Below are 27344 nucleotides of genomic sequence, written 5' to 3'. Positions count from 1 at the left end.
CTCTCTCTCCCATTATTTCCTGTCTCATAACTGTCAAATAAAGGTGTCTATCCTGTTAAAAACAGTCCTAACCACCAATCACAGACAGTCCTCAAGTATCTCTGGTTATTTTAACATGTCTATTTTTAATCAGTAATTATGGTCAGGATAGGGTAAATATTTTCTAAGAGCTATTTTCTTGTAGTTGATGTCACTTCACAAGTTAGATTAGATTAGCAAAATTAAACTGCTCTTAACTCATCCTATAGAATAACATGTATCAGTCGTCAGCTCATCAACTGTGTCACCTGTATAGGGGATTATCACGCTTCCGGGTTTCATGGGCTGGATTTGTAAACTTTGTGCATGTCCACTTCCGACGCAGTTCAATGGCTGAGACGAAGGCTATATATGTCACTGCTCTGTTCCACTTTGTAAATCTAACCAACAACGCCAACCCTACGTAAGTTTTCATGGATTCCCGACTAAATTGAGTATAAGGAAGAACTGGATTAAAACTTTAAAATAAAACAAGGTAGCACGTTTGTTTGCAGCCGGCACTTTAGTGACACTAATTTACCAGGGATGCCGTATAAATACACTTAGTGTAGTCCGTCATCAGTTCGCCAGCGAGATCGGTGATTCAACGGAAGTGGCAGTGCACAAAGATCACTGAATCTGGAAGACCTACGTATCAGCGTGAAAATTCCCCTATTGTTAACTGAATTTGCTTTACTAATTGAGGCACCATCTTATGCTTACATGAAAACACAGAAATCCAACAGGACAAATCAAAATGCTTAAAGATGGGACCTTATTTAAAAGTGTATCTGTAAAAGCAAAAGAAAAAACTAAGTTTGAGAGGAAAAAAACTAAATATTTGTTGTTCTTTACATGCTTAGTTTATGTTATTATTTAGCTTAGATATAAATTGTTAGAGATACTGGAATTTCAATTTCTTTGTTTGTTCTTTGCCAGGAGTGTTTTTATTTAACCACAAGAGGGAACTTAAATAAGTAAAGCAAACACAGGTAACACAGAGAATGGCCTGATGACTGAATAATTTCATTAGGATGCCTTGATGTATGAAAATGTGCAAAAAGTGTTTTTCAACTCAAGTATTCATGTCCAAGGCCTTGATGAAAGTATAAATTGAAACGTTGGCTTTGATTCAGCATACATTAATAAGTTTTTAAAATCAAACAGTTAAGACTAAAAATCATAAATAGTCAAGATGCTTCTTCATAATTTAACTTATGACATTTGTGCCATTTAAATGCAATTCACTCTGCCTATTTAAACTTCTAAAAATATGTGGCCTGTGAAGATGAGCTAATTGATACAAACAAAAATTCCTTTTTAAACACCCCTTAAACCACAGAGCAAATAAATAAGTCACAGCTTGTTTTTTGTGTTTTAACTTAAATCTGAACTGTCACACTATACTTCACACACTGGTTGGCGAAAAATATAACATTAGCTATATTTAACACACACATCTGCAAAAACTACCATCAGTCTTCAGTCCAGAAAATAGCGTTTTATATTTCATGGCGGTGTAATGAGTGGAAATAAGGTGTTTTGTTTTTCGTTTTTATTAGGATCCCCATTAGCGGCCCATTTAATGGCAGCTAATCGTCCTGGGGTCATCTTTAAAATATTCACAACATATAATTATACAAAGCAATAACAACACAAATTACAATAAAAAAAAAATCAAACATTGCAATTACAAAATATTACCAAGAAAAAGAACACGACACTTTCCAGCTTTCACAGGGTAATTTGCAGCAATTCCTGGGTTACTGTCCTCTTAAATTTATATTTGTTCTGAATACTGCGTGATGAGACAGAGAGTCGATTCCAAATAGATATTGCTCTGTAAAGTGATGTGCGTTTCAGAGAATTTGTCCTGGGAAGCGGAGGTTTTATGTCACCACCTAATGCCTGCCTAGTGGCATATAGGTGTCTACTTCCTACAAAAACAAGCTGCTCAGAAAGAAACTGTGGCTGTTTCATAAAAACTGCATTCCACAATATTAAAATTAATCGTAGTTTGATTTTGTCGTCAACTGTGAGCCAGGAAAGGCGTTTATGCATCAGGACCATGTTAGTGTCAAGAGAGCACTGGAGGACAGTCCTCGCTGCCCTGTTTTGTGCAACTTGAAGCTTACGAAGGTCTTTTTGTGATGCAGACGACCATATAATTGAACAGTTCTCTTACGAGAGGTTCTCTCGTATTGCGTAAGCTAGCTTACGCTACGGGAAAGATTCATCTTTGCTGAGAAGTTGAAGCCAAAAAATTATTCCATAATTTGTAATCATAGTCAACGCAGTATCTCTGAGGCAGACCATGAGGGGGGCTAGCTAGCAGCTCAGAGAAAATGCACGAGCCTATGGGAGAGCGGCGCTGAGCCCGCGGCCAATGAGTGGACGGCGCTCGCTCATTGCGTCAGAGCCCGCCGAAAGGGGCGTGGCTATAATGTATAAAACTGGCTCTCCCAGGCTCAGTCGTTGATTTTTCATCCTTCAGCGAGCTACATGCATCCGCTGTCTTGGGAAGAAGCCGCCGTCGTCGAGAAGGCACCTTCTAGCTAGCTCCGGAGACTGAGGAAGCCGGCCGTCTGCCATCTTCAGCCGTCCTGCAAGCTAGCACCGTCCGACGCCGTATCCTTTTCCTTTATTCCATTCACAGCGAGGACTGGTCGTAGATTGGCTCTTCGACGAGAGAGTCTGCGGGGACCCGCGCCGGGATTGAGGAGGAATTATTGCGTCTCCTCTCACAGGTCGTCGACCGCCTGGGACTCGAGTGGTCACCTCCCCCTGAGCAACCACCGAACCGCATGGATGATAAATTCTAGGGGTGTGCAAAAAAATCGATTCACATTTGAATCGCGATTCAAGCTTTGCCGATTCAAAATCGATTCATAGAATTCCAAAAATCGATTCAGATTTTTTTTTTTTTTTTTTTTTTTTGCCGTGTATACTATAATTGTCCTGAAATAAGTTTAGCTCGGCATTCCCATAGATGGCGCTGCGTCGAATTCACACTGACGCCTGCACAGCACACTCTTGTCATAACCAAAAGAAGAATTGCAGCAAAAGTCAGTCGGCGGCTCGGCGCAAACAATGGCAAACCTCACAGAAAGAGTTATTCAACCTGCTCCATCCTCACTGAAGGCGACAGTTTGGTCACATTTCGGCTTTTATAACCTCGAGGGAAAGACAGAACTTGATAGGAATCATGCTGTATGCAGGCTTTGCAAAGCAAAGGTTAAGTATTTTGGAAACACCACAAATGTGAGAAATCACATGGTACGCCATCACCCAGAGATTAACATTAAAGACGCGGACGAACAACAACCTAAAGTTACTAATTTGCCCGCCAACCAACGCACTCTCTTTCAATGCTCTAAACTCCCGCCGAACTCTGAACGGGCAAAGAAGATAACTCAATCCATAGCCTATTGCATTTCAAAAGATTTGCGCCCCTACAGCATGGTAGACAATGAAGGCTTTCGGTATATGATGCACATAATTGAGCCTAGGTATACTATACCATCCCGTCGCCTTTTTACCGAAAAAGCGATACCTCAACTATATCAAGAGACAAAGGAACAGGTCACGGGCGTTTTGCAGAAAGCAATACGAGTTGCATTAACCTGCGACGCCTGGACATCGAGAGCAGTTCAATCTTATGTCACCTTTACTGCTCACTTCATCACCGATTGTTGGCAACTTGAGAGTCGTGTTTTGCAAACTCGTGCAATGAATGAGAGCCACACAGGAGCACATATGAATGAGATGTTTCAGACTGTTGCTCAGGAATGGCATCTCACAACCTCCGACCTGGTAATCGTCACAGATAACGCTGCCAACATGCTAGCTGCTACGCAGTTGGGCAACTTCGAGCACGTTAGGTGTTTCGCACACACCATAAACCTCGCCGCTCAGAGAGCTTTGAAACTGCCGACTGTGTCACGTTTGCTGGGGAGGATTAGGAGAATCACTGGATTTTTTCACCGCAGCACTAGCGCAAGTCATATCCTCGAGCAGAAACAGAAGCTACTCGAACTACAACCTCACAAGTTAAAGACGGACGTGGCTACTAGATGGAATAGTGCCTTCGATATGATTGAAAGATTCCTCGAGCAACAACCAGCCATTTGCGCAGCGCTTCTCTCTCCCGAGGTGAGAAAAAGTGGAACAGATATTTGTACCTTGAGCGAAGCGGATGTCACCAATGCCGAAGAAATCGCTGTGACCCTGAAACCAATAAAGGAGGCAACCAACATCATGTGTGAGGATAGCACACCGACCTTGTCCGTGATTGCTCCGTTGCACGCACAGTTACTCCACGACACAGAAACAGGCTTCAGCGGTGACACTCAAATGGTCCGAGAAATCAAGCAGGCCATTCATGAAGATCTGTCAAAGAGATACTCGACTGTGGCTGAGAAAAATATGCTCTACACAGCTTCAACTTTGGACCCAAGATTTAAAGCCCTTCCATTTATCTCCCAAGATGAGCAGCATGACATACAGTCCAAAGTGATAGCTGAAGCTGCAGCACTTGAGGTAGGCTAACTATTTCTATCTTTAACAATAAAACATGTAAAACAATGTTGTACAACTGTATTATATCACAATTATGTGTTTAACATAATTAGCTTATAATACAGATTTTATTAGCACAACCATACACACAGTGTGTGTGCGTGCGTATGCATGTGTGTGTGTGATGAATGTTACTTGTGGAGACTTATGGATACATTTTGTTAAAATTGAGATTCATACTTCAGCTGAACTACAACTATTTGAAAATCCGAAATCTGAGGGTGGAAAAAAATAAAAATATTAAGAAAATTGCCTTTAAAGTTTTCCATTTCTGTTAGCAATTGTGCTGCATTCACTCGCAAAAATAAATGTTTGCTACATTTACATTAGGAAATTTACAGAATATCTTCATGGATCATTATCTTACTTAATATCCAAATGATTTTTGGCATAAACGAAAAACCAATCATTTTGACCCATACAAGTTTTGTTGGCTATTGCCACAAATATACCCGTGCAACTTATGACTTGTTTTGTGGTCCAGGGTCACATATTTGAGATGTATTCCATTTTATCTTGTAATGGGACCTTGTTATTATATACAAGGGATAATAACATTGAACTAAACTTGAAATTTAAATATGAGACTTATTTGTTGATTATGATTTCTTTTATGATCTTTTACTGCAGCAAGAGGTGGGGCCTAAGGATCATGCTGAGGTGCCCAGTGGCCCAGATGAGGGGCTAAATGATGAAGGCCCTCCTGGACCTAAAAGAAGATGTACTTCACTGGAGAGCCTGTTAGGCAAGACATTCAGTGATGCCGAGGTGGTCCCTATTACTAAATCCTCCAACACCAGAGCTGAGGAGGAGATGAAAAAGTATCTGGAAACCCCCCCATTATCACTCTCAGAAGACCCCCTCATTTGGTGGAGGAGCAATGAGACTGTCTTTCCCCTCCTGGCTAAGTTAGCTAAGCGCTATTTATGCATCCCAGGTACTAGCGTTGCGTCAGAAAGAGTGTTTTCAACTGCCGGAGACATAATAACTGCACAGCGGAGCATGCTCACTCCAGAACACGTAGACCAGCTTCTGTTTCTGCAAAAGAATTTACACATTCCAGCCAGTGGAGGACTATGAACTGGTTACACACACATACACATATATGTTGATCCGTTATGTGATTCTGACACAAAAGTTCTGTTGAATGGACTGTAGTTGCCACAGTTCTAAAAAGAAAGGGCCTAATTTTATTAAGTTCAATGTGCCCAGTCAAGTTCACATTTCAACAGTTAACCTGGTAGCCTACAGCACTTTAAAGCTAAATGAAACTTGAAGAAAATGTTTTTGAAAGCTAGCCAAAGCTTGGCAATTTGCACTTTTTAGTTGCAAAAGTTTTTATTTTTGTATATGAAGAATACATAAAGTAATATCAAACTACATTTAATTTGTTGTGTTTCTTTTCTTTTAAATTGTATGTCTACTACAATCAATCACATAGGAAAAAGTAAACTACATTTACATACTGGGAATCGTTTTTTGAATCGAGAATCGTTTTTGAATCGAAAATCGATTTTGAATCGAATCTTGAGCCTAAAAATCGATATCGAATCGAATCGTGACATTTTCTGAATCGTGCACCCCTAATAAATTCCTCCACCGGCGCCCGGCCCCCGCCTGCAGTCGGGCTGCACCATTCCTGCCTGAGCTTCACAATGAGCTCACTAAGTCCTGGAATGCCCCTCTTTCGGCTCGAAACCGCTCCGACGTATCCGCCTCGCTGCGCTCGGGGGATGGAGCCGCCGAGAGGGGATATACTGCCATGCCGCCCGTCGAGGACCTGGTCGCCACTCACCTTTGCCCGCCCTCTGCTAGATGGCGGTATTCCCCTATGCTTCCTTCGAAAGCGTGCAGAGCGACCTCCACTTTTCTCGCTCGCGCTTACGCCGCCGCCGGACAGGCCGCTTCAGCGCTGCACTCTATGTCTGTCCTCCAAGTGCTACAGAGCGACATCTTGTGCGACATGGCGAAGAGCGGTAGGAACCCGCCCATACTTTCGGATTTGAGAAGCGCGACGGACCTCTCCCTTCGCGCCACTAAAGCCGCCGCACAAGCCCTGGGGAGATTTATGGCAGCCCTCTGTGTTGCTGAGAGACACTTGTGGCTCACGCTTGCCGACATGGGAGATTCAGAACGCGCCGTGTTCCTCAACGCGCCTATCTCCCGGACCGGCCTCTTCGGATCTGCCGTCACGGGCATCGTCGACCGCTTCTCCGAGGTACAGAAAGCCACCCAGGCCATGAACTTGTTCCTGCCCCGCCGCGCCAGCACTTCTGCAGGCCGCTCTCACGAGCCCCCTGCCAGAACAGCAACAGCGCCCGACTACAGTAGTGTTTACCGCCACAAACAAGCCGGTTTCCCTGCCCGCTTGCGAGCGACAAAAAGCCGTTTTTACGGCTACCCAGAGAGTTCACAAAAAGAGCATAAAAGCCTCAAGTGTAAAAAATGTGCCCACAAGCATGTGTTCACTCATACACACAAGCTCCATATGCCCCGTGTCTCCCACAGAGCCCATTCTCACAGAGCGGCCACTTACCGCTCTAGTAGCAGAAAACATAAACACGCCCACGAGCCCATGCGCGTGTGCCCCCTCTGCTCGCTCTGTCTCACGGCCCAAAAACTCCTCTCTGAGTGTAAGTCCCGTTGCCACACACACTCTAAGCGTGCCCACACACAGTGTCCAGCCCGCTATGTGCAGCAATCAGGGCGAAATTGCCATTCAACCGCTAGCCGCATGCTGCGAAATGTGTGGGAAGCCATCCCCGGCATCTCCCCGTGGGTTTTAAGCATCATAAAGAATGGTTATCTATTACAGTTTCGTCGCCGCCCACCCCGTTCGCGCGTTCGGCTCGAATCCGCGGTCAGCCCAGCTGCGATGAGCACGCTCCGCTCAGAAATAGCGAAGCTGCTGCAGAAGGGCGCAATAGAGAGAGTTCCGCCATCTATGACCGAGTCGGGGTTTTACGGCCGTTATTTCCTTGTTCCCAAGAAAGACGGCGGCCTCAGGCCGATCTTAGATCTCAGGGTTTTGAACAAAGCGCTCATGAAGAGACCGTTCAAAATGCTCAGTCAGAAAACTCCTCGCGCACATCCGCCAGGGGGACTGGTTCATCTCTCTAGACCTGAAAGATGCTTATTTTCAGATCCAGATAAATCCTCGTCACTGGCCATTCCTACGTTTCACCTTTGAGGGTCAGGTTTACCATGCCGTTCTCCCGTTCGGCCTATCCTTAGCACCCCGTACGCTCATGAAGTGCATGAATACAGCGCTCGCCCCCTGCGGAGTCAGGGGTTGCGCATATCTGGACGACTGGCTAATTCTAGCACAATCCCAGACGGAGCTTCTGTCGCACCGCGCAGTTCTCCTCAACCATCTGAAAGCGCTGGGACTCTCTGTCAACTGGACAAAGAGCTTTCTCCAGCCCAGTCAAACTATTTCATTCCTAGGAATAGATTTGAACTCTATCACGATGAAGGCTCGCTTCTCCACACAGCGCACGCGTGCCGTGTTCAGCGTCTAGCCGCCTCCTTTCGGATGGGTACCCACACATCCCTGAAATCTTTTCAGAGGATGCTGGGTTATATGGCCTCAGCCTCCGCTGTGCTACAGCTGGGTCTCCTGCACATGCGCCCCCTTCAACTCTGGTTAAAGAGCCGCGTACCCCACCGCGAGTGGACTACAGGCCACCAGATTATCAAGGTTACACAGACATGTATCACTGCACTGCAACCATGGTCAGTAACCGATTGGTTTCAGAAGGGGCGTTACCATGGGAAACTTTTCTCGCCGAAAAGTCATCTCGACAGATGCATCCAACACGGGTTGGGGTGCGGTCTGCGAGGGCTCACCGGCCGCCGGCCAGTGGTCGAGCCAGGAGAGTTCCCTACACATAAACTGTCTGGAAATGCTCGCGGTCAACAACGTGCTGCTGCTTTTCCTGCCGCTCATACACAGTCACCACGTCCTGATTTGCTCAGACAATATGGCCGTGGTGTCCTACATCAACCGTCAGGGCGGGGTCAGATCCAAGAATCTCCTTCATCTGACGCGCCGCATCCTATTGTGCTCCCAGAGTTACCTGCTTTCGCTCAGAGCGACGCACGTACCGGGCCATCTGAACAACTGTCCAGACATGCTGTCCAGGAACCTTGTCTTCCCCGGAGAATGGTCCCTGCTCACTCAAACAGTTCTAACATTGTGGCGCCTATTCGGCAGAGCAGAGATAGATCTTTTCGTGTCAGAAGTGAACGCTCACTGCCCGATTTTCTTTTCAAAGAGCAAGGACGCGTTAGCCCAAGATTGGCCCCGCCGCCCGCTCTATGCTTTTCCCCCGATCTCTCTGCTACCACAGGTCATTCAGAGAATCAGGGACACACGCCACCCGGTGCTCCTCATAGCCCTGCGCTGGGAGAATCAGATTTGGTTCCCGGAGCTCACGCAGCTGTCGCAGACAGCTCCGTGGCCCATTCCAATCAGAGCAGATCTCCTCACTCAAGCTCGCGGCACGATCTGGCATCCCCATCCACAGCGCTGGGCGCTTCATGCATGGGTGACCAACGACTACTCGCCAGATTTGCCAGAAGGAGTTCTGAACACGATCAAACATGCCAGAGCGGAATATACCAGAAAGCTCTATGCTGCAAAATGGTCTGTGTTCTCTAGATGGTGCACCGACAAAAACTTGGACCCACGGACGTGCGAGGTTTCGTCTTTGCTCGTGTTCCTTCAGGAGATGCTGGATAAGGGCAGGTCCCCATCCACTCTTAAGTTTTACGTGGCAGCCGTCGCGGCGTTCGCTGAACCCCGGCGCGCCCAGTCTTTGGGCAAAGACGAGCTAATCATCTGCTTCCTCAGGGGAGCCAGAAGGATGAACCCCCCTCGCCCCCCTACGGTGCCGGTCTGGGATCTTTCTATAGTTCTAGAAGCTTTGAAAGCCCCACCGTTTAAACCACTCGAGTCCGTGGATCTAAAATATCTCTTGCTAAAAACCGTTTTTCTGATTGCCCTCGCCTCAGTAAAACGCGTGGGGGACATTCACGCGCTGTCTTCAAGCGCCACGTGTCTTGAGTTTGGACCTAATGACTCTATTGTCATTCTTAAACCTAGACACGTTATGTTCCAAAAGCGATTTGTACCTCCTTCAGGGCGCAAGTTATTTCTCTATCGGCTCTGCCTGCATCCGATAGCGAACGTGACGCTGATCGCCTCTGCCCGGTCCGGGCTCTGAGAGTGTACACTACACGCGCTGCTGCGTTCAGACGCTCGAAGCTGCTGTTTGTGTCGTTCAGCGGCCGCACCAAGGGTCTAGCCACCTCTAAACAGACACTGTCTAGGTGGATAGTGGACGCTATTGCCTCTGCTTACGCCTCAAAAGACCTGCCTTGCCCGCTGGGCGTCAGGGCTCATTCCACCAGAGGCATGGCCTCATCGTGGGCATGTTCCTGTGGAATTTCCATTCACGACATTTGTGTGGCTGCGGGATGGGCCTCCCCCTCCACCTTTACGCCCCAAACCACCACCGGCTATTCAGCAACGTAACGTTAAGTTAACTCACATGATGTTGACGAGACGGGAATATGACGGCAGACATTGCGGACAATGCTATGTGCAGTTTGTTAGCATATAACATTAGACGTCGTCTTTTTGTCTAATGACTGTACCTAACATTAGTCGTTCACGGTCCAAACACCGTGGTGTGAACAGTTTGATGTCGGGATATTCACTGCCCAGAGCATGTTAGACTGAAGCCAACCAACCCCATGACGTCACATGTTAGAATACTGCACAATGGTGGCGCCCTGGCTGCGAAAGATTTAAAGTTTTTTTTTATTTTTTTTTTTATGTTTACATTTGTCATGTTTCTTATATAATTGTTGATTATAGTGGAAATCCATCTTGTAAATCAAGTAAACTTCATTGACTGTTTCATTTCCCCTTTTAAACTCTTCATGGAGTTAAACTTTTCAGTCACACGTTTTCTTTGTTCTAGTTTCCTGCCAGTCATTTGTCACCATGGACATTCATTCATTTTTCTGTTACAAACTTGTGCACCAGAACACAGAGGCCATCAGATGTATAGAGCTTCTATTTATGTCAGTCTGACATATGTATATGTGAACATAAGCTGACCAGTCTTTGCCAAATCTAAGTTAATTTACAAAGCTACCAAAGGTCTCCTTATCTCTAGCTTTAAAGGTTCCAAGGTTGATTAACACCCTTTCCTGTTTATCAGTTTGTGCTGGGTACAGAAAATAGGAGTGATAAGTGCACAGACCATTAAATTGTCTATTTCCCCTAATATTTGTCGACAACCATCTGCTTAACTGATCTCCCTCCACTTTAATTAAAAGGAATTCCCGTCTGGTTGAGGTCACAGCAAAGGCAGTGGATCTGGGAGAATGGTTTGTTATGATTTCAGCTTTTCTTCTGCCCACACCCCCTTAATTCTCGCCTCTGCTACAGAATGATTTTCACCTCTCAAGATTCTTTATTACAGCACCTGTTCTTGTGTCTTGAAACGAATCTGAATTTACAGGAATGCTTTAGAGTTTGTGTAAATATGCACCCCGTGGTCATGCATATTAGTTTGATTGGCTGAAGGATCAATACAGTGGTTTAAAGTCTCTCTCTTTTTTTAAATAAAATAAAAAATAAAAACGTTATTTTATTTTTTATTTTTTTATTTTTTTTTTGTGTGAGGTACTTGTGGAGTTTTGTTTGGGATCAGGATGGCGTCCCTCCTCTGTCCTGGTAGGTCCGTGTAACGCTTCACAATTCAATTTTCGGACCATACAATGCAAATGCAAAAATGAAAAATGGAAACAATACATTCATTTTTCTTATTTTTCCAGTTACATTATCAATGGATAGTTGCATTTTTCTCCCTTTTTAAAATTTACTTAATTGTGCTATAATTTGCTAAATTGTGACTTCAGAAACAAACATTACAGAAACGAACGAGTTTTGCCACTGTAAACACCACTTTACGTTTTCTTCTGGAAAAGTACATTCTAGTTATTCTTCCACACAAAAGTTTGGCAGGCTACTCCTACTGCAGCTTTTGTCACACAACCCTTAGTGAGGCGTCAAATCGACCGGCTCATTGAGGGGAGGTGTGCTATGACTTTTCTAAAAAATAGGATGTACAATGTTCGCACGGTGGATGAAAAAGCAGCCAAAAAGGTCCCATTGACTTAACATTGCTGAATTTTCAAAAATTCAAATGTGGAGTTTTGTTTGGGATCAGGATGGCGTCCCTCCTCGGTCCGGGTGGGACCATACAATGCAAATACAAAAATGAAAAATGGAAACCAGACAATCATTTTTCTTGTTTTTCCAGTTACATTATCAATGGATAGTTGTCACAACCTGTCGTCTTCACCTGTTTGTCCCGTCATCTGCACCACGCTTCCCCGGATCCTTTTGTTCCTCTCCCTGACTCACTCCCCAATCAGCCACCTGTTCCTCGTCCTGTCATTATCGTTTTCACCTGTATTCACCCCCATTTAGCTTGATTCTTCTGTGTATTTAGTTCCTTTCCTTTCGGTCTTTGTCGGTCGTTGTTGAACGTTACCCGGTGTACCCCATCTTAATGCCTGTATTTTTGGATTAAATGAGTATTTTTGTGTTAATCTGGACTGTTCCTTCTGCCTGCACTCCCACCACCACATCCCGTGACAGAACGACCGACCATCAAACAAGATGAACGCCATATGTTTCCAGGGGAGACTCTACCCGATTCTGCGACCCCGGTTAATTCTCGTCCCCCGGAAACCTGCGTTCACCGTCAGCCCTGCCGAGTCTGCGCTCACCGTCAGCCCTGCCGAGCCCGCGCTCACCGTCAGCCCTCCTGAGCCTGAACGTTTTGCACTGCTGGTCCCGTCCAGCTCTCCAGAGTCTGAATGCTCTTCACTACTGGTTCCGCCCAGCTCTCCAGAGACTGAATGCTTTTCACCGCTGGTCCCGTCCAGCTCTCCAGAGACTGAATACTCTTCACTGCTGGTACCGTCCAGCTCTCCAGAGACTGAATGCTCTTCCCTGCTGGTTCCGTCCAGCTCTCCAGAGACTGAATGCTCTTCCCTGCTGGTTCCGTCCAGCTCTCCAGAGACTGAATTCCCCTCCTCGCTGGTTCCGTCCAGCCCTACAGAGCCTGAAGGCTCTTCACTGCTGGTTCCGTCCAGCCCTCGAGAGACTGAAGGCTCTTCACTGCTGGTTCCGTCCAGCCCTCCAGAGACTGAATGCTCTTCACTGCTGGTGCCATCCAGCCCTCCAGAGACGGAATGCACTTCACTGCTGGTTCCGTCCAGCCCTCCAGAGACTGAATGCTCTTCACTGCTGGTGCCATCCAGCCCTGCAAAAACGGAATGCACTTCACTGCTGGTTTCGTCCAGCCCTCCAGAGACTGAATGCTCTTCACTGCTGGTTCCCACCAGCCCCGTCCAGCCATCGCCCGAGGCCGTCCAGACCGTCCAGCCAGAGACCGTCCAGACCGTCCAGCCAGAGACCGTCCAGACCGTCCAGCCAGAGACCGTCCAGACCGTCCGGCCAGAGACCGTCCAAACCGTCCAGCCAGAGACAGTCCAGCCCGAGACCGTCCACTCCCCATCTGCCCTTCATCCTGGGACTCAACCCAAATATATATTTTTTTTTTTTAAAAATGCGAGTGCGAGTTGCGACATCTGGCGAGAGCGTAGACCACCCTGACAGTTGATGTACGCTACTGTCGCGGTATTGTCTGAACGGACTAGTACGTGTTGACCCCTGAGCAACGCATGGAAGCGGTGCAGGGCAAGGCGTACTGCCAGCAACTCAAGGCAATTGACATGCATGAGGCGCTGGGGTCCTGTCCAGGAGCCCGCGGCTGCATGCCCATGGCGCCCCAACCCGTGGCAGAGGCATCTGTGGAGACAACAACATGCCTGGAAACTCGCTCTAGGGGAACTCCGGCCCGTAGAAAGCTGAAGTTCCTCCACGGGGTGAGGGTCTGACGGCAGGTCGGAGTCACTGGAACTCTGAGTGTACCGTGATGCCATGCCCACCTCAGGACTCGATCGGAAAGCCACAGCTGAAGCAGTCTCATATGAAGCAATCCGAGTGGCGTTGCCGCGGCTGCGGATGCCATATGCCCCAAGAGCCTCGGAAAAAGTTTCAGTGGAACTGCACTCTTGCCCTCGAACTGTCGAAGACAAGTCAGCAGTGAGTGTGCGCACTCGCTCGTAAGCTGTGCGGACATGGCGACCGAGTCTATCTCCATACCGAGAAAAGAGATCCTCTGCACGGGGCAAAGTTTGCTCTCATGCCGGAGCATGAGGTCTCTGTGTTTGCAGACCTGATCTCGAGATTAGCCAGTCGTCGAGATAATTCAGGACGCGAACAAGTGGTACAAGGGGAACAAGAGCTGCATCGACAATCTTTGTAAAGACGCAAGGAGACAGAGCCAGCGCGAATGGGAGAACCGCGTACTGATATGCCTGGCCCTCGAAAGCAAACCGAAGAAATGGTCTGTGTCGAGGTAAAATGGAGACATGAAAGTAAGCGTCCTTCAGGTCTATTGCTGCAAACCAATCCTGGGGCCGAACACATTCGAAAATCTGACGTGAGCATCTTGAACGGCAGCCGGTGAAGGGTGCGGTTCAAAACGTGCAGGTCCAGAATCGGTTGTAACCCAACGGTTTTCTTGGGGACAATGAAGTAGGGGCTGTAAAACCCTGACCTCATCTTGGCTGGAGGGACAGGCTCGATTGCACCCTTCGCCAGCAGGGTGGCAACCTCCGCTCTCATGATCGGGGTATTGCCACCGACCATCGTAAAGCAGACTCCCCTGAAGCAGGGGGGAGACCGTGCGAACTGAATCGCATAGCCGAGCCTGATAGTTCGGGCGACCCAATGGGACAGATTGGGTAGCTCTAACCAAGCCCCAAAAAACTGAACCAGTGGAATCATCCGAGCCACAGGCGCCCCCCCTGAGGGGCAGCGGGGCGGAGAGACTGGCACAGGCGAGGGTGGCATAGCAACCCTGCGCGCGTGCGCTGTCAAGCTCCGCGCCCTGACAGAGGAGACCAGGGAAGGACCAGCGTTCCACGGGGGTCTGCTCTGCCAGGGATCTGGCGATAGAGGGGGATGAGAGTGGTGTGGTCCGGAGACGGCACGCACTGTCATCCGCGCCCTCAGAGACAGAGGAGGATGAGAGCGGCGAGGCACGGGCCATCCGGCTCTGTTTCACACTGCCATCCGGCTCTGTGTGCTCAGTGATGTTGTGAATTCTTTCTTTAACCAAATTAGGGTACTGCCCACCTGTAGAGAGTTTTGGGTCTGATCAAGGGGGAATTTGCATATCATAATTAATAATTGATAATTAATAATTATTAATGCAGGTTTGGATCAGACCAGTCTTACATGTAATTAAATATCCCATTTGAGGGAAGCTTTGTCAATTTTACCCGCATGCATGCGTGTCTCTGCAATTAACCACAAATTAATTGTAATTAACTACACGGACCACGTTTTACAAGACAAGTAAAATTAATTAGCTCAATTAATTTATAGAGTTTGTGAAAACAAATTCTGTGGCCACAAGAATTAGTTTTCCTGCTCTATAAAAACATACCCTTTTAAGGTATCTTTGATTAGCTTTGTAGCTTTTGATCGACATTTCAGGGACTTGGAACATGAGCAAAGAGGCAGTATTTCAATCCAAATGAATAATGCATTTAATAAGATAACTACGTAAGCATTTACTACGTTACAATGATACATGTATTTACAAACATTAAAACACAAACTAAGACGACGCGGGGCGTTTAGACAATGGGGAGTTACACGTGTAAATGAGTTGGAGAGAGAGAGAGAGAGGGAGAGAGACAGAGTTGGTACATTCACTTAGACAGTCCACCTTTCAGACACAACACGAAAACCTCATCTTAATGCTTCTTAGAAGCGCTAAAAGAAAGTATACTTGCAAAGTATATTTGGTCTGTGTGTGTCGCGAACTCCTTGCGTGGCCCGGTCGGATGGAGCTGCTTTCCTGTGCGCGCGGGTCACGTGGAGCGCGGCCATGGCGTTCTTGCATAGTCATTCTTTTGATCCACGGGCGCGGGGCGTCACATGGCATTCGGTGGCATTCGGCGGCATTCAGCGCGAGTGTTTGAGAGGCTTAAAGTCTTTGAGGTGACGTTACCCAAGAAAATAGTTCGGCAAAGTCCGCTTCCTTTCCTGGGAGGCGAACTTAGTAGTAAACTTAAAGAAGAGACGAACTTTAGACGAACAAAAGAAAGGATCCAGGGTCGGATCTGACCCCCATGCGGGTTACATGTTGCACTGGAAAGTTCAGAAGAGAGCGGGCGGAGCTGTGCTCCTACATTTATCACCTGGAAGAAATCCATCCCCTTCCTGTTGGCTGGAGCCAATCAGGGGAATGGACGTTGCCCGCGGGAACTCTCGGTTTATTGTCCTTTGTTCTCTAAAGGGATGCACGTGGGCATGTGTGGGAGGGGTTACAGTTTCGTGTCCATCTTCATTGATGGTAAAACATATTACAAATACAGTTTACTTTATATCTCTGTGCATATTCGGGTGTTTCATTCCATAAGCATCCTAGAGGTACCAAACATGAAATGAAAGTCAAAGGAAAAATACAGAGGTATTTAAAATGCATAAAGAAGGTATTTCTAATGTATATTTATGCCGCGACCAAACAAAGATATTTCACTGTGACATGGGGGAAAACACATACATAGAAACACATTGAGTATATCTGGTTAAATGTCTTTAAAAAGAGAAAGAGTTTTTCCCTTTGTTCAGGGACCCACTCCTGTTACATTAGAGGCATTCTATGTCACTTGTAACCCGATACCCACTGAAGTAAGTGTGTGTGTGTGTGGGGGGGGTGTTTGTTCAGAAGCAGAAGCTAATTCATTGCGCACAGTCCTTACAATCCCCCCTTCGCCAGATGACGTCCCTTTGCGGACATCATCGGGCGGCAATCACCACAATGGGCGGATGACCGATGACTCATGATGGTCAGTTAGCAGGTTCAGCTTGATGAGGTTCGAGGCAGTCTCCAGTGTGGTACCCTCTTCCTGAGGGTCCCGTGGTGGCTGTTGAGGTTTGCATCTCGTGAGCCTCTTGTGCAGCGTAAATGTCAAGTGTCAGGGCGTGGTTGATTACCGTAGAGGTACCCAGCGCAGAATCAGCTGCAGTCCAGGATTGGACAACAGGTGAGGCAGTTAAGGTGTGCAGTTGAGACACAGCTAGGAGGGCTATGTCGCTGGGAACAAGTTCAGTTCTTGGCCAATCAGAAGTGGGTAGGTGATCGTTCGTGAGCGGTACACTGGGTTTATCAGGCTCATAGGACCAATTGTTGGGTGAATGAGAGCTACCTGTTTTGAGCCAGATGTTGTTTTGGCTGTAGGATTGCACATTCAGCTCACATGTTTGAGATTTGAGAGTTTGTTCTTGACTCTTAGCTTTAGCACTGAGTCTTTCAAAGGGTTGGGTTGACACTAGCGTGATGTCTGATCTGGTGTTGTGATCGATGAGCAGTTACGGCTGGTTTTGTGTGGGACACCGGACTGTCATGCTCAGGTTGTGCAGCTGTCAGTTGTGGTGGCTGCTTGATGCTATCACTTTGTGAAGTGACAGTGAGCTCTGTGGTCTGATGCTGATGACCAGTGTTCTGGGTGTCTGGTTTATCCTTCTTGTGATATCTCATGCAGAAACTCTTTCAGCACCTTCAGGATTTCTGCCGTCTGTCATGTGGCTTCACTGTTGTTATCTGACGTGTGCTCAGACTTGTGCTTACCAGTGGCGTGTTGAGAGGGGTAACGCTCTGGGCTGGTTGGGCTTGAATGTCTTGGTGATGGGGTTGCGGCTCATTCTGGGTCACCGGCTGGCTTCCAGAATGTTTCAGAGCTCTTGCTCTGGTGCGTTAGATGAGCACCATCACTGTTGTGCTGCCCTGTGCTAGCCTGGAACGGTTTAACTCTCAGTAAAAGCGTTTGTGATGTGTGGGGTGCCCTCTTGAGGCAGCTCTGAGTCGTGCTCGGAGACAGGTTAGTTTGAGGGTCTTTTCGGACAAAGTGTTTGCTTAATGTGAGCTTTGTGGGGCCCAGTCTCGTAGCTTGGTAGACATGCTATGGGGACAGGCCAGGGTGCTTACGGAATAACTCACTGTGGGATGCAGGTTTTGAAGGAATAAAGTTCTGAAATTGGCATCCTTCCCATACCTGGTGGTTTGCGTTTCAAATTAGGCTTGTCGAAGTCTGTGGAGTTTCAAGTCGGTCTTGCTTGATGTCCACGGTGGTGATAACCCTTGGTCTGATTTTGGATCAGGGAGTTAAGCTATCAAAGCTTATTGCAACAGCTGATAGTCCATTTTCACAGTCTCTATCTAGGAAGCTGTGCACCTCATGACTGGACGTAATCCTTATCAAGCACAATCTGTTTTCATGCGGTCATGTTGGTTAGACGTTTGCAAGTAAAAGTCTGTCTGCATGTCGTGGTTTGATGCAGGGTTCTGAGTGAATGTCGGAACCTTTCTGGTTAGCTTTGTTAAATCCTTTTTGGAGCCATACCGTGGTTTGGGGCAGTGGTTCCTTGGAAGGTTGAGGTCAGGTTAAGCAGGGGCTCTGTGGCATTCTGGCACACTTGCTGTGAGTGACTAATGCTGCGGTACAAAGGCAAAACGTCGTAACATCATGTTTGGTCAAAAATGAGTTAGTATCATTTTTGTGGTATTTGAGACCTGCTTTATCATGTGTATAAATATCGTGATTCAATTTGATAGTTTTAACGAGAAAATAAAGGGCTATGACAACCGTAACAATCAAAAACCATATGAGAAACCACGGCAGAACACCGTAACAGCTGTTACGGCTCTTTGCCTTTGTTCCAGCACGCTGAAGTTGAGTTAAGGTGTTCTGGCTTTGTTTTGCCTGGCAACCAGAGAGATGTTACGGTGCCTCTGTGATGTTACGGTACTCTGGCTTTGTCAAACTGTAAAAGTTTGCCGCTCTTTTATTGTCACCAAACCACGGAACACATACAACACATCTTTGAAATAAACTGTAAGCTGCCAAATTTGTATTACTCTGTGATATAGCATAATGGCCCATTACTCTCGTGGGAAAATGTTGGTTGAGATGGCTTTGAAACGCAGATATCAAGAGCACGGTAAGAACATACCAACTAATCTATTAATGGGATTTTCGACTGCATTCTGCTTAATTCAGCTAGCTTGCGAGAACAACATACACTTTGCTGGCCAGACAAACACTGCTCCAAGTACTGTTATTCAGTCAGAAATAAAGTAAGGTGAACGATCCATAGATGGTATGCAAGCTAGGTTGTCATAAATGTTTTTAATTTCATTCAGGGCGATGGTTCAGATCTGTCAATGTCAGTGACAGCCCGGAGCTAGCTGTGTCACGTAAATTAGCGCTAAAGTTGCCGCTGACAGTCGCCTCACATCAGACGCCGAAAACCAATTATTAAATACATAGGCATCCTACCTTTCAATGAAATCCGATATGGAAGATCCATAATCCATAGCAATCGTCTGTTTTAACGTTATCCACGACAGTCCTATTCTTCGTGCAGGTGTTCATGTCAGATCTTACACAAATCCATATAGCACCAAGCTATCGCTAACCTCCTCCATAGGCTAACTGGTAAAAGTAATTCCAACTTTTTTCGGTTGACTCTGTTATCTCAGAATTAAAAAGCAGTAATCCAAGTCGAGTTCGTTGCGGTACATCTTAAACCGTTTGGTGGCCCTAACTTTAACTGTCACCACTGTTATCTAAAAAAAAGTTTCAGTAAGATTTTATTTGGCCGCATACATTTTCACTACTAACCATATAAGGGTTTCTCCATTTTCACATATGCTTTGAGTGATCTGAACCTAGTATTTTCATAATTTTTCATTTATGGGTAAGTAGTACAAATGTGTAACAGGATATTAGTAACAACACTTTTTTCACTAGAGTAAGTACACATGTGTAACAGGCACTGTGTAACTACATTTTGTAACAACAATGTATTTACACACGTTCTTCCACTTCCACACAGTCTTCAATACTGTAGTTAGTAGTTTGGAAGGCACTGAAACTCCACTGAAATCATGATAATTCCTATGTGTATACCATGTATTTATTGTATGACTGGCAGGACTCGCGCTGAATTACAGCTAAAGTTTCCCCTTGTGGTATCAGTGTACTGTACTTACACGGTAACTCCTCAGTAACTCTGCACTTGATAGAATGTGTTAAACAATCATAACTTACTGTGTATAATAAAAACAACCAAACCTCTGTACAACTCTGTATTAACAGTGTACTTACATGGTAACTCCTCAGGAAGTGTCTACTTAACATAAAGTGTAAAAGAGCCATAACTTACTGTCTATAGTAAAAACACCAAAACTCTGTACAACTCTGTATTAACAGTGTACTTACACGGTAACTCCTCAGGAAGTGTCTACTTAATATAAAGTGTAAAAGGGCCATAACTTACTGTGTATAATAAAAACAACCAAACCTCTGTACAACTCTGTAATAACAGTGTACTTACACGGTAACTCCTCAGGAAGTGTCTACTTAATATAAAGTGTAAAACGGCCATAACTTACAGTGTAATATACAAAACCCAAAGCTATGTGCAACACTCTATTAACAGTGTTACATGGTAACTCCTCAGTAACTCTGCACTTGATACAAAGTGTAAAACGGCCATAACTTACTGTGTATTATACAAAATCCAAACCTCTGTACAACACTGTATTAACAGTCTACTCATGTTGTAACTACTCAGGAATGGTCCACTTGATGCAGTGTAAAACGGCTTCAAATTAACGAGTAATATTAAAAAAAAAACACAAACCTCTGTGCAACACTGTATTAACAGTGTTACATGGTAACTCCTCAGTAACTCTGCACTTGATACAATGTGTGAAACGGCCACAACTTACGGAATCATCATGATTTCAATGGAGTTTCCGTGCCTATTGAAGACTGTGTGGAAGTGGAAGAACGTGTGTAAATACATTGTTGTTACAAAATGTACTTACATAATGCCTGTTACACATGTGTACTTACTCTAGTGAAAAAAGTGTTGTTACTAATGTCCTGTTACACATTTGTACTTACCCATACCTTTCAGTGTGTTATTACATATGTGTAGTTACACACATATTACAGCTGTAAATACTATGTACAAATGTGTATTTACACTGTACTTACATACTAAGTACATATCTAGTAACCATGTAAGTTCACAGGTATTAGGGCCACTTAATATAAAGTGGGACCCAAAGGGTTAATTACTAAATTAATTAACAGTACTAATGTGTAGTTAAGATGGTATATTCATGCAGAAATTCATATGATTCATGTAATAGTTAAGGTTAGTTCTTCATTAGTACATGTCTTAACTAGGGGTGGCACGGTACATGAAAAAACACCCGAACCGTTCGGTTCGCTTGTCTCGGTTCGGAGCGTGTGTGCGTCTCACGGTTCGACGCATGCGCAATGTAGCCCGTATGTCACGTTTGTTTTCTTTTCGCACGACATAAGCTTGTTCAACTTGGACCGGCGCTGCACAGAGCGACCGGTGAATAACATCAAACTAGAGCGGGAACGACGGCTCCGTCACTCACTTTCGCGGTATTTGATGTCATTACCGATCGCTCTGTATGCCGGTTCAAGTTAGTAAACAATCCAGTAAAAGTGGAGTATGGAGCGCTGCAGGTCACGGCACGCGGAGAAATGGCAAGTGGGAGAGATGAGGGAGTTGGAGGAAGCGCGAGCGTCCTATAAGTCTATGGTATAAGTCTGGTGTGTGGGAACATTTTGGATTTCATGTTATGATATTTTAATATAACGCTACAGTGGCACTTTATGTTTAAATAAGAGCTCCAGTCATATGTTTCGAAATCCTGCACTTTAATTTCAAGTGAAAAAAGGTACCCTCACTTTTTGGGAATAGAAGCATTGTTTATACTGTTTTTTGTGTTGAGGTTGAACTTGTTTCACTTTATGTTTATGGCCTTTGCTATTGCTATAGCCTAATTATAGGCAATGAGGTATTCATGTATATTAACTTATTCATAAAAGACAGTGTAGTTCCTCTTTTTTTCTTTTAAAAGATAGAATTTTTGTAAGAGCTACAAAAGTTGTCAGTTGATAAATGCAAGTTAATTTCTTTGTGTAAATAAGATTTGTGTGATAAAAATGCTCAAGTTCTTGTAGAGATAGTGATACACATTCTCCTTTATTTTCAAAATAAATGAAAAGCATGTCAATGTCTTCTCTCTTGCTGTATCAAAATCTCACCTAGCTTTCCTCTGAGATAGTCCCAAAATGTGCTTAAAGTCAAAGAGTCAAATTCAGTTTGTGCATGATTGCATGAATATAATTTTTTTTTATACTGTATCCTAAAGTGTGGATAATTAAGCTATATATCACATGCTGAAGTATATTTCTGGAGTGTTAAAGATTAAAAGAAAAAAAATAACAAGAACCGTACAGAACCGAAAACCGTGACACTAAAACCGTGATACAAACCGAACCGTCGGTTTCGTGAACCGTGCCACCCCTAGTCTTAACCCATCATTAGTTCATAGTAGTAATTATTAATTCAGGTATTAGTACATGATTATTCATGTACTGTCATTGTAAAGTGTTACCAAATTATTTAATTAACAAAATTAAGTAGCAAAGCAGTACAGCGGCTCATCAGCTGGTGTAACGCTTCAGACACTCTTACTCTTTTGTTCTCAACCTACACATAACACGAACCACTACCGCCACCTACTGGCCAACATATAGTGAAGAACACAATTTCTTCTAAAGGGTTCTTCCTTTAACTCTTGCTTGTATTTTATAATGATCTGAATGCTCATTGTATTAACACTAACTACATTTGAAAATTATCTTTTTAGGGGCCAATTTTAGAAGTAAAACTATATATATATATTGAAATTATATATTTAAATGAAAACTATCCCCATTTCAACAACATCAGCATTTTCTAGAAATTAGTCTTAAGGGCCAGTGTAAATTAGGTCTCCTGACAAATGAGGCACAGAGAGATGTACAGTTTCAATAAATCTGAGGCAGTGCTGTGCTCAGGGCTTCTCTCAAATCTCTGGGGCTGACCTATCTCTGTCTTAGGCTATGTAATGCTCAGGATAAAACAGCCAACTGCATAAACAAGATTTCAACATAGATATTTGAAAGTTTTATGGAACCCTGGTAGAGACTCCTAAATAGTGATAAAAGAATGGCAAAGGTTAATGCATCCAGTCCAGAAAGCTCGTATTTGTTTAAGAGTGTCATGTTGCCATGCATCAGCATTGGATGTGTTAGGGTGCGATTGAACAGTAGTTGATTTGATCTGCTTGCAATGAAGCCACTGCAATTGGGTCTGACTCCTTTTGAGACAACAAGGGTTCTTTAGTGCTGATATTGACAACGCATCATCTTACTAATTTGCCCTGACAAGTAGGCCAATGTACACGGGTAAGACAGGTAATGGAGTCTCCTGGAAATGCTTCACTAAAGATCAAGTTCAAATGGATTCCTGGTTAGTGTCCATTTAATGTGATTTCAAAAAGGAACATGCCACAATAAAGTGCTGCTTAAGGTAGGAAAATGTGTTTAAAGAACAGCAAACTGAGATCAAGCCTGAAGCAATGGAATGCAGAATGAGACTCGAAAACAGATTAACTGACCATTTGTCTGTATTATTTCGAACAAAGCGGAAACTTCCAGATGCAAGATGATGAGAAGAAAATAAGTTGGTGGCAGCTTATTTCATATACGACATTAAGGTATCATTGACTTAATATAATCATTTTGAAGAACAATAATTGAAGTTAAAAGATACTTTAAAAAGTCACAAATTGTAATTACAATGTAAAACACTTGAAAAAAATGCGAACTGGGATATGTAATTGGGGGCCGTCACTAGGCAGGACAGTACAATCCAATTTTCTTCACCCCCTATTTTTACATCGCTCACAGTTACTAGCTAGTTTCTATAGGTGTAAATGTAGAGCTACGTCACCATAAAGTGTTTCAAAGATGCTTGCATCCAGATCACAATCATTTCTTCTTAGTAAAACATTCATAAAGAATGCATATTTAATTGTATTTAACATATCTGTCATCCAGGTTTGTATACATTTAAGCACGCTTAAGTTCTATGTTTGTCTGTTGCATTTTGTTTTTCTCTTGATGTTTGGACATAGAACAATAGATCATTTATTTTGTGTTTTGAATGCTAGATCATGGGACATGGTGAGACAAATAACTGTTATTTGCAGAGGGGGTGTAGCCACATAATTGAGGAACTGTTTGGTTGTACCTCTGGTGGGTGTGTTTCTGAACCTTGATGTGGAAGGATCTCAGCCAATAAAAAAAGTGGCAATTACTATTTGCACCTCAGTGTATTCATAATAATTAATAATTTATTACATTTATATACTGCTTTTCTCGGTTCTCAAAGCACTTTACATAGAAGGGGGAATCTCATCAACCACCACCAATGTGCAGCATCCAGCAGCATCCACAACTATATTGTGCCAGAACGCCCACCACGCAACAGCTTACTGGAGGAGAGGAGACAGAGTGGTGAAGCCAATTGGTATATATACAGTATGGGGATGATTAGGAGGCCATGATGGACAGAGGCCACTGGGCATATTTGGCCAGGATGCCGGGGTTACACAACTACTCCTTCGAAAAACATCCTGGGATTTTGTTGTGACCACAGAGAGTCAGGGCCTCATCTGAAGGACGGTGCTCTTTGACAGTATAGTGTCCCCATTACTGTATTGGGGCATTAGGATTTAGGACCAGAATTTAGTGGGTCTCACAAGTGGCACCAAACTAATTATCTGAGTTTTGGTCACATGTATTAAGGTGAGCAAGAGTTTCAAATGATTCCTTCCTAAGTTACGGGTCACCAGCCAGGAATTTCATCTTGACTATAAGGAAAAATCAAAAGATTGTTGAATAAATAAGAAATATATATAGCTGTGACGATCACCAGTTGGAGTGCCCCAGAGAATCACCAGAGGGCACTCCACACCAGAACTTCGTTTCCCATAATGCCTCATCCCTGTGACTGATTACACACACACCTGCACCTCATCAGACTCTCCATATAAGCCACACTCTAACATGAACTCAGTGCGAAGTATTACATTGCCACTGCCTGTAATTTCTGAGCGTGTTATCCTGTTTCTGGTTTCTCTGGTTTTGATCCTGGTTTGTTTCCTGACTTCTGCCTGTTTGCTGCCTGCCCCGATCTTCTGCCTGTTAACTGACGATTCTCTGTGCTCACTCTCTGGATACCCTGTTTTGCCGCTCTCTGACCCTTGCCTGTTCAACTACTCTCTATTAAAGCTGCACTTGGATCCTATCTCGTCTCCAGCTTCGTAACAATAGCATTTCTAAGCTGCTAAGTGAACCCAAACAAACAGATTAATTAGAGGAAATGACTAGCAGTTTGAGCACCATTTTCACTAGTACATTAGATATTGTTGCACCAATTAGATTAAAAAAGGTTAGAGAGAAAACTAAAGCACCCTGGCACAACAGTGATACGAATGCTATCAAGAGAGAAACTCGTAACTTAGAGCGTAAATGGAAACAAATTAATTTAGAGGTCTTTAGAATCGCGTGGAAAGACAGTATGTCACATTACAAAAAGGCTCTAAAAACAGCCAGGGCTGAGCATCTCCGCAAACTAATAGAAAATAACCAAAATAATCCAAGGTTTTTATTTAAAACCGTGGCCAGACTAACACATAAAAAGACATCACCAGAGAAAAATATACCGTTTGTCACGGATCCATCTGCGTCAGCACCAGACACCTTCACTCCGCCCACTCGTTCCAGCTCCCCAGCATTCTAATCACTGTCACCTGCCCGCTTCAATCACCGTCCCAATCATCCTCCCTTTATAAACTCACTCCTCACAGTCACTCACCGTCTGGTCTCGTCGACACATCGGCTACAGACTCCCGCTACGCTACTGCTTACTTCAAAGGAATACTTACCCGCTTACTTCAGCCCCGTCTGCTTCTCATCCGCTCCTGGTCCCTGGTCTTCCTCTGGTCTTCCGTCCGCTGCCTCCGCTCTCCAGCTTCCAGCCCTGCTCAAGATAAGAAATCCATTATCAGACTGTTTCCCGCTCCATTACCGAACTTTATCCATAATATACTTACCTGCTGTCTACCATATCACCTGTCTTAATGAACCTGGTTTACACTCATCCATCTGTGTCCTTCTAGTCTGTGACACCGTTACAGTTTAGTGGTAATGATTTTATGAATTATAGAAAATAGAAAGCATCCAAAACACAATTATAAACTTACAATCCTCTATGGTCTCTTATGATTCAACCTCAATTATGGCCCCTCTAGAACAACTACACCACTTTACAACTATAGTGGTGCATATAGCGCATCATAGTACAGAAACTGCTCTAGTTAAAATTACAAATGATTTACTTTTAGCTTCTGACCAAGGCTGTATCTCAATACTCCTACTTGATCTTAGCGCTGCGTTCGACACTATAGATAATAAAATACTCTTAGATCGACTACAAAACTACACTGGTGTTCAGGGACAGGCATTAAGTTGGTTTAGATCGTACTTATCTGACCGTTATCATTTTGTCTGTTTACACGGGGGAAAATCGAAGATAACGTCACTAGACTATGGAGTACCGCGAGGATCGGTTTTAGGCCCTGTGCTATTCTCAATATATATGCTGCCACTTGGTAATATTATAAGAAAACATGGAATTAATTTCCACTGTTATGCTGACAACACTCAATTATATATTTCATCACGACCAGACGAAAACACTAACTCATCTAAATTGAGTGTCTCAAACATGGCCGTGGGAACTAGGGGTGCTGAGGGTACTGCAGCACCCCTTGGCGACAGCTGTTTCACTACATTGAAATTTAAGATGACGTGACTTTAAATAACTTTTTGTTTTTCAGCTTTTTTTTTTAGAACACCTTCTACCTTTATAAAACGACTCTAAGGATTATTTCATTTTTATATGTTGTCGAATATAATCAATCAATCAATCATTTATTTATAGAGCACATTTAAAACACAACCGAGGTTGACCAAAGTGCTTTACAAGGAATAAAAGAGACACAGATATAAAACTGCACTGCAAACTTAAAACCAAATGAGACAAGAAGGCACTAAAAAGAATAATAATAATAATAATAATAAAAAGAAAAACAGAAAAAACAGGAAGACAGATTACAGGGTGTTAAAAGCCAGGGTCAATAGATGAGTCTTGAGTTGAGATTTAAAAGTACAGATAGATGGAGCTTGCCTAATTGCAGGAGGAAGGCTATTCCACAGCTTCGTCCCAGCAGCAGCAAAAGCACGCTCACCACGTTTTTTGAGTTTAACTTTAGGCACTGTAAGATGGCCAAGGTCAGAGGATCTCAGGTTTCTAGAAGGAGTGTACGGAGTCAGAAGATCAATTAAATATTGAGGAGCCAAGTTATTCTGAGTTTTATAGAAAAATAATACAATTTTAAACTCAATCCTATACTTTACTGGGAGCCAATGCAGAGACATTAAGATAGGTGTTATGTGGTCAAACTTTCGCTTCCCTTCAAGTAGTCTAGCAGCAGCATTTTGGACCAACTGTAGACGCGAGATAGAAGCCTGAGAAATACCATAGTACAGAGAATTACAGTAATCAAGCC

General features: G+C 44.3%; 2 protein-coding genes across 2 annotated transcripts in view; both read left to right on the top strand.

Moving 5' to 3' along the window:
* psip1a (PC4 and SFRS1 interacting protein 1a) overlaps nucleotides 1–27344 on the top strand; it is a 261185-nt gene that overhangs the window by 42535 nt on the left and 191306 nt on the right. The gene's annotated exons all lie outside the window — the stretch shown is intronic.
* Nucleotides 3663–5866, top strand: LOC148978583 (E3 SUMO-protein ligase ZBED1-like). Its single transcript, XM_089132849.1, has 2 exons — nucleotides 3663–4557; nucleotides 5245–5866. The coding sequence occupies exons 1-2, from the start codon at nucleotides 3748–3750 to the stop codon at nucleotides 5674–5676; spliced, it is 1242 nt and encodes a 413-aa protein (XP_088988975.1). The 5' UTR covers nucleotides 3663–3747; the 3' UTR covers nucleotides 5677–5866.

The sequence above is a fragment of the Pimephales promelas genome, chromosome 6 (assembly GCF_988280905.1).
Source record: "Pimephales promelas chromosome 6, fPimPro1.hap1.1, whole genome shotgun sequence".
In the NCBI taxonomy this organism is placed as follows: Eukaryota; Metazoa; Chordata; class Actinopteri; order Cypriniformes; family Leuciscidae; genus Pimephales; species Pimephales promelas.
Note: the sequence above shows the minus strand (reverse complement) of the source record. Positions and strands in the feature narration are given on the sequence as shown.

Bases quoted from the DNA above. Each gene is read 5' to 3' on its own strand.
- LOC148978583 (XM_089132849.1), top strand. From the start codon at position 3,748: ATGAATGAGAGCCACACAGGAGCACATATGAATGAGATGTTTCAGACT. The intron at 4,558-5,244 runs GTAGGCTAACTA...GTGGGGCCTAAG, and splicing joins CTGAAGCTGCAGCACTTGAG to GATCATGCTGAGGTGCCCAG.